Source organism: Andrographis paniculata, unplaced genomic scaffold, assembly GCF_009805555.1.
Source record: "Andrographis paniculata isolate CXL003 unplaced genomic scaffold, ASM980555v1 Contig32END, whole genome shotgun sequence".
Classification (NCBI taxonomy): Eukaryota; Viridiplantae; Streptophyta; class Magnoliopsida; order Lamiales; family Acanthaceae; genus Andrographis; species Andrographis paniculata.
This window is the reverse complement of record NW_026137565.1, coordinates 6,444,902-6,458,006: the sequence shown is the minus strand read 5'-3', so window position 1 is coordinate 6,458,006 and position 13,105 is coordinate 6,444,902. Positions and strand designations below refer to the sequence as shown.

Below are 13,105 nucleotides of genomic sequence, written 5' to 3'. Positions count from 1 at the left end.
TAATCCCCATTGATGTGCCCTTCTTCATCTTTTGGGCACCTGCCATCGCCGCTGCTTTGGCCTTGCCAAACCCGGCTGAGGCCGTGGCCTTCTTGTCTTGATCGGCACCTTTGTCACCTTTGCTTTTGTCTTCTCCTATGGCACCAATCCCCCCTTCACCCCATTGATCTGCCCAGCTTGGCCCTTCACTTGCCATCCAATCTAAGACTTGCAAAATCTACAGGAGAAAGAAAAAGAATCAGAAGAATTTGATCAGGTATAAGAAATAATGAATAGAGAGAAAGAGATTTGATTACCTAGCTCTACAGATGTGAGAGCCTTTAGATTTGTGAAACTGTGTTCTTGGAAGAGTTTAAAGGAAGATGTTCTGGCTTACAGGGTGTAATCAAGAAGATTGTACATGTGGTTAGGTTGTCATTTTTTGCTAAACAAATCCCCTTTTTGGTGTACACAACCAACTTGCCAACTCATTGCTCACTGTCTTTAATTAACAACTCCTTTGGTTTGCATCTCTTTAATTCTTTTTTTTTTTTTTTTGGTGAAACTGCCTGCCTGCCTGTCAATACTAATCATGACTCAGCTTTCTCCACATACCCTTCTTTGTTTTCAATTGGACTGGACAGACTAGCATTTTAGATGACTCTCAATTACCCTTTATGAGGTCAATTCTAGTCCACATTGTTTCTTACAGGGAACAAGCTGACAAGCTTCAAGTACAAGCTTCAAAGTTTGGAGAAATTAATAATACTAATAATCATCATATAATTCATATGATTTCCCTTATCTTTACTTGTTAATATGGTCAAAGAATCCACCTGGGGCCTATTTAGTTTAGTGTATGCTTTCCAGGTAGATACAATTAGGCAAAGTGGAGAACGCAGATTTGGATAGAAAATAGTGTATATATCAATCATCAGATTGATGCTTTTCAAGAACAATACTGTTTGTTGTGACTTACAAATGAATCCAAGTTAGAATCACTACTCCATCATCGTCATCTTATCTTCTCTTTTCACTATATGGAACCTAAAACCTTGATCACATATTCATTTATTAGACTTGGATTTCTTCGATGTTTTCTTGTTCTTGTCGTCGAACCTGCTCCAGCTATACCCGGTCGGGATGGCGAAGGGATCCCCTTGCTGTCGGCTACTTGGCTGGTGGTGCCGGCTAACGCCGCCCCTCAGCCAAGACGACAATCCACCGGAACCACTGCGCTCTTCGTCGCCAAATTGCGCCGGACTAGATACCGGAGTGTAGAAGCTCTCCGCCGGCGGTAGCTCCGTGAATTTTGTGAATGTAATCACCACTCTCACTGTAGGAACCACAGGGATGGCTACCTGAGACAAATAAGCAAACATTTTAAATATTAATTAATACATTATGGGAATCAAAGAGCCAATGAGATGGTTACACGTGGAGTCAATAATTTGGACAGGCCTTATTAAAGGAGGGGCGGGCGTTATGAAAAGCGCATTGAATTGAATTCAAAGGGAAAGGGAAGAGAAGACAGGGTGGGCCCCGCGCAGTGAGTAATGTGTTCTACAGTTACCTTTACGGGGAATGACCCCGCCGGAAATGTCGCCGTCAGGACCTCGCGCATGCGCCTCACCGCCTTAACTTTGCTCGCCAGAATGTCCAGCAATGGTAGAAGCTCCTCCGTCTTCAGCGGGAACTGTTCCGTAAGCCACAACGTCGGCCGGAGGTTTTTCACGTACTCCTTTTCCTTAGTCTGCGGCGGTGTGATGAATCTGTCCGCCGTGCTCCGCCTCCGGCGATCGATGGGGATTATGTCCACGCTCTTCCGAGATACCGTCACGAATTCCCTCTCTTCTCTGACGAAACTGCTGTGGCGGCGGTGGCGGTCGTTGGAGACGCTGAATCGAGGATTCTCGGCGACGATGAAACCTTCGTCGGATTCCTCGTCGATTTCTAGCGGTAACACGCAGGTTGGGGAGAATGGATCGTCTTTGTTCTCGGCTGCGTTCACCTTGCGTGAGCGGAAAGAGAAGGTGACGTTGTGCATTTCGTAAACCCTAGCTTTCCATTCTCCGACGCTATCGGTTTTCTCTTGGCGCCTCCAGTTTGTACGGCTGATCAATTCGGCTTTTGTGACGTCCATTCCCGGACGGTAAACGCTGGTCTGGTTGCAGAAATTTGAAATTTCGGAGTCTGATAATGGATTACCTGCGTTCTCGAATGCGTCGTAGATTTTCTTCTCGTCGTGGTTGAGGATGAGGAGTGAGCCTTGGGGTATGTCTCTGTCGCCATTGTTGCTCTGGTTGAAGTCGTTGAGGAAGAGGAAACTCTGATTGGCGCGCTGAATTTTGAGGCCGTCGTAGCCGGCAAGTGACGTGTCGGCGCGCAAGTTGCCGTCGCGCTTCCAGATTTTGTAGGTGTCGGAGGGAGCAATTTTTCCGACGAACGGCACGATCGAGCTCTCGAAATGGAAGGAGATCTCCATATAGAAATCGCGCATGCGCCGGAGCACGGCGACGAGGCGGGGAAGCCGCCGTCTCCACTTAGACCACGCCGCTAAATGGTGGTGTTGAACGAGCGGCGCCACAATCTCCGGGCATCGCCGGAGTATCGCCTCCTGCAGCGGGTTCCACCCGGCCGCGTTCTGCAGCGACGCGTTGGCTCCCGCCGCGGCGAGCGCACGCGCAGCGGCGGAGTCGTTCAAACGGACGGCGAGGTGCAGCGGAGTCTCTCTGAGAGAATTCTCCCGGTTGTCGACGACGGCGGCGATTTGCTCCGCCAGTCGTTCTTGAGCCACTGACTCCGATTCAGATCGAATCTGGTTAATGTCTGCCAATTTAGGGAGGGTAGACAGGAGCTTGTTGAGAGCCGCGTGATCTCCAACCGCGACGGCGTAGTGCACGGCGCTGTTGGCGTAATCCTGCGGCCGAACCGCGGCGGCGGAGCTGTCCATCTCGACGGTTGAATACGACGACGTACGGACGGACCCAACCCAACGCTAGAAACAAAAGCAGCAGCTAATTGAAACTGAATCCATCAATTCATCAATGGCAAAGTAAAGTAGGAGGAGAGAAGGTAGCAGTATTAATTATTAATGGGCACTCGAGGGGCAGGTCAGTCTTTTCACAAGAATAGCTTGAATAACCATGCACGGCTTTTGGTAAAATAAAATTCTGCAGAGAAGAGAGATGGGCCAATGTGGGGATCTCTACATCCATTTTACACAGAGAGTTGCCAGATTTTGTCCCCTCACTTCACCCTATTTTTGTACACAGTTAGAGAGAGAGAGAGAGAGAGAGAGAGAGAGAGAGAGGGTCACTACCAAAAATCGATAATCCACTTTACACCAGAAAAACAAACACGAAAATAAGCAATACTATTGCTACTACAAGATTAATACAGCTTGTGGGCCCAATGTGTAATGGCTTGTGGGGCCAACCCATGATTGAGTCAACGCTGGGCCCGAAACAGACTTGCTCTGGCGGGCCAGCCCAGCCCAGTCTGAAACCTCACCATCTGATTCTGAGAAAATATTTATTGTTTATGATTCTATAGATTCTCATTCATTTTTCACGCCTGTTTGGTTTGATTGGTGCAGCATATACATTGATACTGATGTATAATGTATTATTAGTAATATACATATTCATAAAAATCGAGTATTGGATTTAGGAAAGTAGTTCGTTATGTGGTCCTGGTCTAGTTGTCAGACAGATTGAGTCATGTCAATCTATATTTTTATTTGTTAACCAGAGATGTAAAAATAGCCCAGTAATATAGAAGGGTTTGAAGACGAGCATAAATGGGTCTGTCTGTTAGATTTAGGTAGCGCAGAGTTGGGCTATATTCTTAAAGCCCAATTTAAATAATTTCATTAAATCAAATCGGACAATTTGTGATCTTCTCAAGTTGTAGCTGATGGTCATCTCTCATTGATCGATTCGATGTGCATATTGGCTATGCAGAAGTTCTAGGAAATTATGCATTGATGGCCTTTGTAAATGCTCTCCAGTAATGGAACAACCTTAGATACTAAGCATGTGATTCCTATACAGTTTGTCCATAAATTTGTTGTCCTTTTGAAGTAGTCACTCTCTTCAATCATACCCATTTTCCCCTGTTGTCTCAACAAATCAAGAATTAGTTAGTCATACCTTCAATTGACCTTACAGTTTAGGTAAACCACCTGCCCTTTTGTTCCATCAGTTCTGCTTAAGCATTTGAGGTTGTGAATATGAGATCAAGAAAAGGTTAGCACAAATGGTTGTGTCCCCAAAAGCATCAGACTAAAACAGAGCATCCAAGAAAGAAGATGGCTTTCTGGAGTTAAACTATGGGCTATTTCATTAGTTATGTCTTTCTGACTCCATAGCTGCTGCACTTGTCATATTCAGTGGCATAAATGTCCCACTTGCTTTCCATCTTTACAGATCTCTGTAAGGACACGCACTGCTCACTTCGTTTAGGACAAATTTTACCTCAGAGATCCAGCCTGGAATTGGAACAAGAATCCTAGAAGAGAACCCCTTCTTCTTCATTGCTCCAATTTCAATCATCTTCTACATTAATACTATTTCTTTAATTGGCATTACTTTTCCAACACTGTTCAAACTTTGTGCACCAAAACCCACCCAAACTGCCATTTTATCTCAACAAACAATCTCCTTGTCGGTCTTCGGGGAAATTATTGTAATCGGATACTGCAAATCTTGAACAAAGTTGCTTTCTTTCACGTCCTGTTGATGTGATTGATGTTCCTTACCTCCCAATTTTGCTCAAATTAGGTTTCCCAGAACAAGAAGATGACCCTGCCCCTGCCCCTCCTGTGTCACTTTCTATAATGGATGTTCTTATTAAGCTCGTCCCCTTCTTCTTCCTCATTGCTTCCACTTCACTTTCTGCAGGTAATGTAATTACATCGTTCGTAATAATTAACTGTATCTCTACTCTCTACCAGCTAATATTTTTTGGCTGCAGAGCAAGACAAGGATGAGCCTTTTGTAGGCGTCAACATCGGCACGGCCGTGTCGAACTTCGTCTCCCCGCCGGAGCTGGTGGCGTTTCTGCAGGTGCAGAAGATCAGCCATGTCCGGCTGTACGACGCCGACGCCGACCTTCTCAAGGCGTTGGCCAAAACCAAAATTAAAGTCATCGTCAGCGTGCCGAACAACCAGCTCCTCGCCGTCGGTTCCTCCAACGCCACCGCCGCCGCCTGGATTGGCCGCAACGTCGCCGCCTACTTCCCCGACACTCTCATCACCGCCGTCGCCGTCGGCGACGAGGTCCTCACCACCACCCCGAGCTCCGCCCCTTTACTCATGCTGGCGATCGAGTCCCTCTACAGCGCCCTCGTCGCCGCCAATTTGCACACGCAGATCAAAATCTCCACCCCCAATTCCGCCTCCATTATTCTCGATCCATTCCCTCCTTCACAGGCCTTCTTCAACCAGAGCTTAGCCCCTGTTCTGACGAACCTCCTGCAGTTCCTGTCGAGAACCAAATCGCCATTGATGATGAACTTGTATCCTTACTACGTGTTTATGCAGAACAAAGGAGTCGTCCCTTTGGACAACTCTCTCTTCAAGCCATTGACGCCGTCGAAAGAAATGGTCGATCCCAACACTCTTCTGCACTACACCAACGTCCTCGACGCCATGATCGATTCCGTATACTTCTCAATGAAGAATCTCAACTTCACCGATGTCGCCGTCGTCGTTTCCGAGACCGGCTGGCCGTCCGCCGGCGACTCCAAGGAGCCCTACGCGACAATTGACAATGCCGATACATACAATTCGAACTTGATCAAGCACATTTCCGATAGGCCCGGGACACCATTGCACCCCGAAACAACGCCCAGCGTTTACATATACGAGCTCTTCAACGAGGACTTAAGATCGCTGCCATTATCGGAGGCAAATTGGGGACTATTCTATGCGAATTCAACTCCGGTCTACCTGCTGCATGTATCCGGGAGTGGCGCGTTCTTGGCCAACGACACGACGAATCAAACATACTGCGTCGCCAGCGACGGCATCGACACGAAGACGTTGCAGAGCGCGCTGGATTGGGCGTGCGGGCCAGGGAGGGCAAATTGCTCGCAGATTCAGCCGGGGGAGACGTGCTACCAGCCGAACAACGTCAAGAACCACGCGTCGTATGCATTCGACAGTTATTACCAGAAGGAAAGCAGAATTTCGGGGTCTTGTGACTTCAAAGGCGCTGCCTTGATCACTACATCTGATCCTAGTAAGTTGTTTGATCGATGAATCATGGAAGTTTTGTTGCAATTATGATTTTCTAAGTTGTTGTGGGGATGATCGCAGGTCATGGGAATTGCATATTTCCTGGGAGGTATGTAATGTAATAATGTTATGTATGATTTCTTTCTTTCAACCTTACGGATATGATCTAAACTACAACCAATTCCATGTCTTATGTTTGTGCAGCAAATTGGTGAGTAACAACAAGACAAGGCAAGTTGTGAATTCAACACGAGCAAGTTCAGATGATAGAGTGACAAGCAGTGATGTAAAAGGCTCACTGTTTTGCCTTGCTTTTGCTGTTGCTGCTCTTCTTTTTCTTACCTAATCATTTCATTTCATACCAAGTGTAAATGTAATATTATCTAATTACATACCATTATTATCACGATGCATGCCTGCCAACAGATTTTCACCGAATAAGAAAGAGGGCTGGAGCTGCCATGGAAGATGGATGAGTAATTGAGTTGTTGAGCAACTGACATGAATGATCACAGGGAATTGAATTGAATTGAAATTAGGGTTAGATGGCATCTGAATCTGAATCTGAATCTGATCTGCAATGCAGGTAGGTGCCATGGCGTTGGGAACCATTCTGGAACGATGCAGTTGTCCTGTATCTTTTCTTCCACCATAGATTTCGAATGACCACATTGATCAAACCATTCTCTATATAAACCACCAATTATATATCTCTCTCCCATCCACCACTGTAATTCATTTCAGGTTTAGTATTCTTCCAACAAGCTAAGTCACAATATGGTGGCCAAGATTATCTTCCTCCTCGCTTTGGCGGCCGTCGCCGGAACAATCCGCGGCAGGACTCTACCTGAAGGAAACGCCGCCGGAGCCGACGTCCAGACGGCGTTTTTTCACCACCATATCCCGCCATACGGCGGAGCTTTCGGTGGATACGGTGGCGGCTTCGGAGGCATCGGCGCAGGCTTCGGCGGGAAGCTCGGTAGTGGAGGATATTTTGGTGGCAGCGGCGCTAGCGCAAGCTCCGCCGGCGGCGGCGGCGGCGGCAGCAGCAGCAGCGGCACTGGGAATGGCGCGGCGGATAACGGCGGCGCTAACGGTGAAGGAGTTCATAGTGGATCTCTCCCTTGAAGAATATAACGGCAGTTAATGTGGGAAAACGTCGTTAGTTCTGGAAAATAAAGAGTAATTTAAATAATAAAGGATATATAATAGCTTTGCTGTAATAAATAAATTTGTGATTTGTCTTTATAATTTAAAATAATTTGTACCGTTTGATAATAAATGAAGCATTTTTCAGAAATTTTAAATTAAAGGGAGAATGCAGAAGTACCTTATGGGCCGAAGCCCAAACAAAGGCCCATTTTAAAAATAAACCTAAAACCCTAACTTCAGCCCATTGATAAAGCCGAGAGACACAATCTTCTTCTCTCTCTCGACAAACCGGCGAAAGCCAGCGTTTCCGACCCGGCGCTGAGATATCGACTTCAGCTGATAACAATGGCGGACGTAGTACAGTTCAAGCTTGAGCGCATGCTCGATGAGCTAGATGATTTGAAGCGGCGCGGCTTGTTTACCCGTAGGGAAATAGCCGAGGTTGTTAAACAGCGTCGTAAGTTCGAGTACCGCCTCAAAAGGCCGAGTCCTCTAAAGCAAGATTTTTTGGCATACATTGACTACGAAAAGCAACTTGATGCGCTCCGTCGCCTTCGGAAGAAAGAATTACTGAAAAAATCCAATAGCAAAAAAGCGAAGAAATCAGTTTCCGATTTTGCCGGCGTAGCCAGGATTATTGAAATTTACCGGCTGGCCACGAATCGGTTTAAGGGGGATATTGAACTCTGGTTTAAATATTTGGAATTTTGTAGAGCGCGAGGCCACGGTAGGATGAAAAAGGTATTGCTTGTCTTTGATTAACCTTGTTGTGTTTTTCTGTTTGTATGATTATCGATCTCTATCAATTTATATGCAGGTAAATTCCTACAATATGTTCGATGGAGCTGACAAACTCAAATGTTCAAATGTCTGTATCATATTTTCAGGTTCTGGCTCAGTTAGTTAGATTTCATCCAAAAGTACCTGGTGTCTGGATCTACGCTGCTGCTTGGGAGTTCGACAACAATCTGAATGTTGCAGCCGCCCGTGCTCTGATGCAAAACGGTCTGAGGACATGCCCAACTTCAGAGGACTTATGGTTAGAGTACCTTCGAATGGAACTCACTTACCTTAACAAGTTAAAAGCTCGAAAGGTTGCCTTAGGGGAGGATATTGGAAGCATAGCTCATGGGCATAAGAATGCTGATGAGGATAAGTGGAGAGATGAGAACAAAGAACTATTTATGCCCCTCAATGAGACAGGGGATTCAGATAAGACATCTACTCTTCAAGATGGTGATTCTGAGGATAAGCCGGACGTGTTTGGAGAGCATGGATTGAACATTCTTCAGACTGTTTACGGTGGTGCAATTGAAGCCCTGCCTACTGCCTTTGATCTCAGAACTCGGTTTCTTGGTATATTAGAAGCAACAGTGCTGCCTCATTCAGACGAAATGCGAAAGACGATACTTGATGACATGAAAAGGGACTTTTCACAAGAGCCATTCTACTGGGATTGGTTGGCAAGAGCTGAAATAACTGGCGGCCTCAAGACAATAAACTCCGACCAGCTGGCGAAAGCGGTTAAGGTGTTAGCTTTCTCCTTCATTCTTTCTTTTTCCTAGTCTTTGTATAATTGGTGTGAATATGCACGGTATCTGTTTGTGCATGGAATATAGCATTCCGAGATGCCTTACCTCAAGCTTCAAATGCAACATGTTGCATCGTGTTATTTGTTATTCAATGGCCCTGCAAACAGTTAATAAGATACGAGTCTAGTAGCATGGTTGATTACTTGTTATTTTTGGGCTAAACATTATAATTCAGTTGAAGTTCACTCAAATGCTTACATTGCTTAGAAGTTAGGTCCTTGAGTAGTATTACTACATGATTTTCAAGTTCAGTTTAATTGCATCCACAAGTTGATGTATTTGAATTCACTTCCATTCAATTGAAATTTCTGTGCCACAAAAGCATTAATTCTTCAAGTTTTTCCTGCAATTTTCTTGTGCTTGGGTGGTCTGGTTGTGAGTATTGGATAGTCCTGCTGCAATTTCACATGTAAATCTTGTGCTTCATGTTGGTCTTACTTATTGCTTTCCTACTTGCCCTTTCCTACAGTTGATGCTCGCACACTCACCTTTGGAGTTTGAACCATTCACAGGTTTATGAGGAAGGCATGAAGTTTGTACCATCAGCATCCATGGTGGAAGCTTATGTTAAATTCCTCATGGATGCAGTCAACAGTGAAAGCCAGGGTGGAGATACTGCCATTCAATTCCACTTTGATGGAAATACCACTGACCTTATTTTGCATCTCCAGACAGTGTTCGAGAATGCTGAAACCTTGGATTGTACAACTGAAGATCTTGCATGCCAACATGTTTCATTGCTTCTACAGCAGGGAAAAGTGAACGATGCCAAGATGCTGGTAGAAAATCTTTGTTCTGGGAAATTTTTAGACGGTGTACAATTGTGGAGTTTGCGGCTCTCCATAGAGATGAAATGCATTCAAAATAGATCTTCTTCACCTGAGAAGAGTGATCTAGTGTTCATCTTTGAACTCTTCAAAACCATATGGATGAGAGTTAGCATTTCTAAAGCAGAAAACCTGTGGATAATGGTAAAGACTCTTCAAAATCTTGGTTGGCAGTAGACGCATCTTTCTTTTTCTTTTCTCTACGACTCTTTATTATTAGTGTGGTATGCATGAGTTTCTAAACTTATCTGGAAATGCTTAAACTGAAACTTTAACTAACCTTTTTGTATTTTGTTTCCCCTCGGATTCTTGAGGTGGTCAATTCCTATATGACTCTTATCTTTCATTCATTCAGAAACCATGGATTTTTGGTGCCTGCTTATTGAAGTGATTTGCAATTATGTTGTAGGGGCTGAAATTTTTTGCCAATCAGAGACCTTTTTTTAACAAGCTTGTGAAGTGTGCAACTCTTATGCTGGCTAAAGATGGTGGAAGTGATAGCGGCTTCTCTCTATCATCAACAATTGTTAACCACATCCTTCAAAAGGATGGAGTTGAAAGTGCAAGAGAGATGTATAACAGGTATATCTCTCACCTGGTGATATACATGCGCTGTGCACTTAGCATAATGGCTTCTAATTACTTTTCCTTTTTTACCCAAATGCAGATTTCTTCCCTTGCCTCATCCAGGGCTGGCTCTCTATAAAACTTGCATAGAGCTAGAATTGAATCTTGCATCCACCGGTGATAAAACTGCTCTTAACATTGCCAGAAAACTGTTTGATTCTGCCCTTTCTACTTACCATGAAAATGCAAGCTTGTGGCAGGACTATCACAGCATGGAGGTCAAGGTAAGCCCAAGATCTATCTCCCATAACCATAAAGGTTTAAGAAAGACAAAATCAATTACATATGAATTAACAATGCTATGATGGACAGACATTACGGAAAATGCTTTATAATACTGCATCTTTATTAACAGATGGGAACATCAGAAACTGCTGCAGCCGTACACTGGCAAGCAACGAAAGCACTGAAAAACAACATTGTTCTACTGCGATCGACGGAGTAGTAAGAGAAGCTATAGTCATGGTTTCTGTATATTTCAACAACATTCAGTTTTGACTGCACACCATTGTTATAATTTAGTTATCTTAGTCCATTTTAATGGAGATGAAGCTATAGAAAGTGGCATTTCTTGAGCTTTTTGTATTTGCTTATTTATTGAATCATCCATCCATAGACATGGGAATGTTACACCATAAATACCCACTAAAATTTCTTCAAATGGCTCAGAATGCTTCTTGATATGGTCTTACAATGTCACACTCTTGGCCACTGTGGACTCACAACCTGCTTAGACACACAATTGAACAATTCAATCAATATATGTGACAATAGCTTAAGCCAGTTAAAGATGCTTTTTTTATGTTCCTTACCTCAAGTGTGCTAAATACTAGTCTCATTCGGCTCGATACAACCGAAGGCTCTTCAGCGCGGCCCAATACCGCCATTTGCTCCAGCTGGAGGGTCTTCACCGGAAGCCTTGAGTTTCACAGGCAAAAGCATCAATGCATGATTTCTTACTTGAAATGGGCATAACAACTTGAGTAGGATCTCACCAAGCCATTCCCCTCATAAAATAGGCATTCGCTATGATCGCACAGAACCCCTTCCACTCAACGAGCATGGCCTCCGACACTGGAGGAGTAGACGACCATCGCACTATGGTAGGCGGTGGCGTACAAAGAATCGTGATGAACACAAGGCTCAGCCACATTATACATTCGTCAACCTACGCAAAATTATCTAATCAATTCAGGAATAGCTTTACGTATACTTGTGCATATAACCGGAATTCAATAACTTACTTCTCGGAAGGTAATCTTAGACTTCAAACCCGTATTGCCACCGTATGATTGCATGGCTTCTATTTCAACGCCGGATTCCTTCATGGCAGTAAGCTCTTTCCTCAAGCTTTCGTCTGTGCATCCTAATGCATAAGCGTTCACGCCTGCGCTGATGAACTCCTAAGAACCATTCCATTAATGTTTCATCCGATATGAGAAAACCTTAACTCACAATATACCAAAAATTTGTAAAATACTACAGAATATACTTTTAGGTTGTCACCTCCTCCACGCTCAACATAGTTTCGATATCGCCTCAGCAAGCTGATTGCTATATTCCGCGATGATCTGTACTCATTTTCAGGACTTGTCGACTCTTGAGATCGACACTAGCAAAACAGAAAAAAAATACATAACAACAGTATATATATAGGATCAAACCACAGTTTGTTCTTCTTAATCTGCAACAATTTCCTTCTATGAAACTTTATACATCGAACTACCATCATATAAAGGTAAATGCTCACCAGCCATCTCTTTGAGCTGATTTGCTGCGAGAGACATTGGAGTTTGAGATGACTGTTGGGAATTCGCAAGAAAGGCCAGCTCGACCATCCTTTATGACACAGAACCTTAAAGGGAACTGTGGAATTTATATGAATCAAGGAATTAACATGCGTCCACTTGGGTGTAGTTACGTCTACCGCCATATTCATGTCTGCATATGTCTGGCAACCGGTCAAGGCTCCATGGAAATGACCCGCCAACATATTTGAACCAGAGCTTTCGAACCCTAATCAGTAGCAGGAGACACTAAATCTGAATCAGGGATATCAACGAAAGAATGGCTAATTGAAACGAATCATCACTAAAAAGAAAACCTTTTTCCTTCAAAGATAATGAAAAAATAAAAACAAAAAAGCGAATGATCGATCCAAATTTAGGGGCAGTAAACGTCGATCACATGCCAATAGGTATGATAAAGTTATATCACAAACTTCATAGAGAAATGAAGATTTGTATAATCTGAAATTCAACAAACCTCGTCAGTCTAAAAAGAATTTCAACCTTAATAAGTGACGCCAGCCGGAACCAGAAATTGCGAAAACAAAAATATCTGGAACCCTGCTTCTTGGTGCAGTCGTATAGCGAAAATGAAGATGCAAATGAATATATATATATATATATATCCAAGAATCTAGATGGGGGCCACGGTTTCGTGAATGATTCTGGAGATTGGCGCATATGATCCAGAAAAAAACACGCGACAATTTCACTCACTCAAACACTCAAATTGATTATTTTTTTTCTGGTCGATAATGCGTTTGGACTTCGACGCTCAACAGTGACGAGGCAAACAGCTATCCGACGTCGTATCGAGGAGCATCAATGGCGGTTAGGAGAAGGAATTTCCATTCCTGCCCTTTGCCCATCCCCCCACCAAACGAGACAGGAATAGGGTA

General features: G+C 44.0%; 5 protein-coding genes across 7 annotated transcripts; 3 read left to right on the top strand and 2 right to left on the bottom strand.

Moving 5' to 3' along the window:
- Window positions 1-882: 882 nt before the first annotated feature.
- On the bottom strand, window positions 883-3,217 carry LOC127247665 (uncharacterized). Its single transcript, XM_051269624.1, has 2 exons — window positions 1,553-3,217; window positions 883-1,340 (listed from the first exon to the last, which is right to left on the bottom strand). The coding sequence occupies exons 1-2, from the start codon at window positions 2,930-2,932 to the stop codon at window positions 1,047-1,049; spliced, it is 1,674 nt and encodes a 557-aa protein (XP_051125581.1). The 5' UTR covers window positions 2,933-3,217; the 3' UTR covers window positions 883-1,046.
- Window positions 3,218-4,389: 1,172 nt separating this feature from the next.
- LOC127247660 (glucan endo-1,3-beta-glucosidase 1-like) lies at window positions 4,390-6,630 on the top strand. Its single transcript, XM_051269618.1, has 4 exons — window positions 4,390-4,883; window positions 4,957-6,225; window positions 6,303-6,330; window positions 6,426-6,630. Exons 1-4 carry the CDS (start codon window positions 4,820-4,822, stop codon window positions 6,565-6,567), a joined length of 1,503 nt encoding a protein of 500 aa, XP_051125575.1. The 5' UTR covers window positions 4,390-4,819; the 3' UTR covers window positions 6,568-6,630.
- Window positions 6,631-6,998: 368 nt separating this feature from the next.
- LOC127247404 (glycine-rich protein 5-like) lies at window positions 6,999-7,349 on the top strand. The gene has a single exon (XM_051269233.1). The coding sequence runs from the start codon at window positions 6,999-7,001 to the stop codon at window positions 7,347-7,349; it is 351 nt and encodes a 116-aa protein (XP_051125190.1).
- A 283-nt stretch (window positions 7,350-7,632) lies between these two features.
- Window positions 7,633-11,080, top strand: LOC127247659 (uncharacterized). Its single transcript, XM_051269617.1, has 6 exons — window positions 7,633-8,114; window positions 8,261-8,902; window positions 9,478-9,936; window positions 10,202-10,374; window positions 10,460-10,643; window positions 10,775-11,080. Exons 1-6 carry the CDS (start codon window positions 7,719-7,721, stop codon window positions 10,862-10,864), a joined length of 1,944 nt encoding a protein of 647 aa, XP_051125574.1. The 5' UTR covers window positions 7,633-7,718; the 3' UTR covers window positions 10,865-11,080.
- On the bottom strand, window positions 10,731-12,998 carry LOC127247662 (uncharacterized). Of its 3 annotated transcripts, none has more exons than XM_051269620.1 (7): window positions 12,685-12,998; window positions 12,170-12,435; window positions 11,912-12,031; window positions 11,664-11,822; window positions 11,415-11,587; window positions 11,232-11,337; window positions 10,731-11,145 (listed from the first exon to the last, which is right to left on the bottom strand). In XM_051269620.1, exons 2-7 carry the CDS (start codon window positions 12,410-12,412, stop codon window positions 11,116-11,118), a joined length of 831 nt encoding a protein of 276 aa, XP_051125577.1. In that variant the 5' UTR covers window positions 12,413-12,435; window positions 12,685-12,998; the 3' UTR covers window positions 10,731-11,115. The 3 variants fall into 3 exon arrangements, with proteins under 3 accessions (XP_051125577.1, XP_051125578.1, XP_051125579.1); XM_051269621.1 differs by having other exon boundaries at window positions 12,711-12,998; XM_051269622.1 differs by lacking the exons at window positions 12,170-12,435; window positions 12,685-12,998 and having other exon boundaries at window positions 11,926-12,031.
- Window positions 12,999-13,105: the final 107 nt, after the last annotated feature.

Excerpts from the sequence above, each read along its gene's own strand:
- LOC127247665 (XM_051269624.1), bottom strand. The coding sequence starts at position 2,932 with ATGGACAGCTCCGCCGCCGCGGTTCGGCCGCAGGATTACGCCAACAGC. Across the intron at positions 1,341-1,552 it reads CGGGGTCATTCCCCGTAAAG|GTAGCCATCCCTGTGGTTCC; the intron begins GTAACTGTAGAA and ends TATTTGTCTCAG.
- LOC127247660 (XM_051269618.1), top strand. The coding sequence starts at position 4,820 with ATGGATGTTCTTATTAAGCTCGTCCCCTTCTTCTTCCTCATTGCTTCC. Across the intron at positions 4,884-4,956 it reads TTCCACTTCACTTTCTGCAG|AGCAAGACAAGGATGAGCCT; the intron begins GTAATGTAATTA and ends TTTTGGCTGCAG. Across the intron at positions 6,331-6,425 it reads AATTGCATATTTCCTGGGAG|CAAATTGGTGAGTAACAACA; the intron begins GTATGTAATGTA and ends ATGTTTGTGCAG.
- LOC127247404 (XM_051269233.1), top strand. The coding sequence starts at position 6,999 with ATGGTGGCCAAGATTATCTTCCTCCTCGCTTTGGCGGCCGTCGCCGGA.
- LOC127247659 (XM_051269617.1), top strand. The coding sequence starts at position 7,719 with ATGGCGGACGTAGTACAGTTCAAGCTTGAGCGCATGCTCGATGAGCTA. Across the intron at positions 8,115-8,260 it reads GCCACGGTAGGATGAAAAAG|GTTCTGGCTCAGTTAGTTAG; the intron begins GTATTGCTTGTC and ends TCATATTTTCAG. Across the intron at positions 9,937-10,201 it reads CAGAAAACCTGTGGATAATG|GGGCTGAAATTTTTTGCCAA; the intron begins GTAAAGACTCTT and ends ATTATGTTGTAG.
- LOC127247662 (XM_051269620.1), bottom strand. The coding sequence starts at position 12,412 with ATGTTGGCGGGTCATTTCCATGGAGCCTTGACCGGTTGCCAGACATAT. Across the intron at positions 12,032-12,169 it reads TCAGCTCAAAGAGATGGCTG|TGTCGATCTCAAGAGTCGAC; the intron begins GTGAGCATTTAC and ends CTGTTTTGCTAG. Across the intron at positions 11,588-11,663 it reads CTAAGATTACCTTCCGAGAA|GTTGACGAATGTATAATGTG; the intron begins GTAAGTTATTGA and ends AATTTTGCGTAG.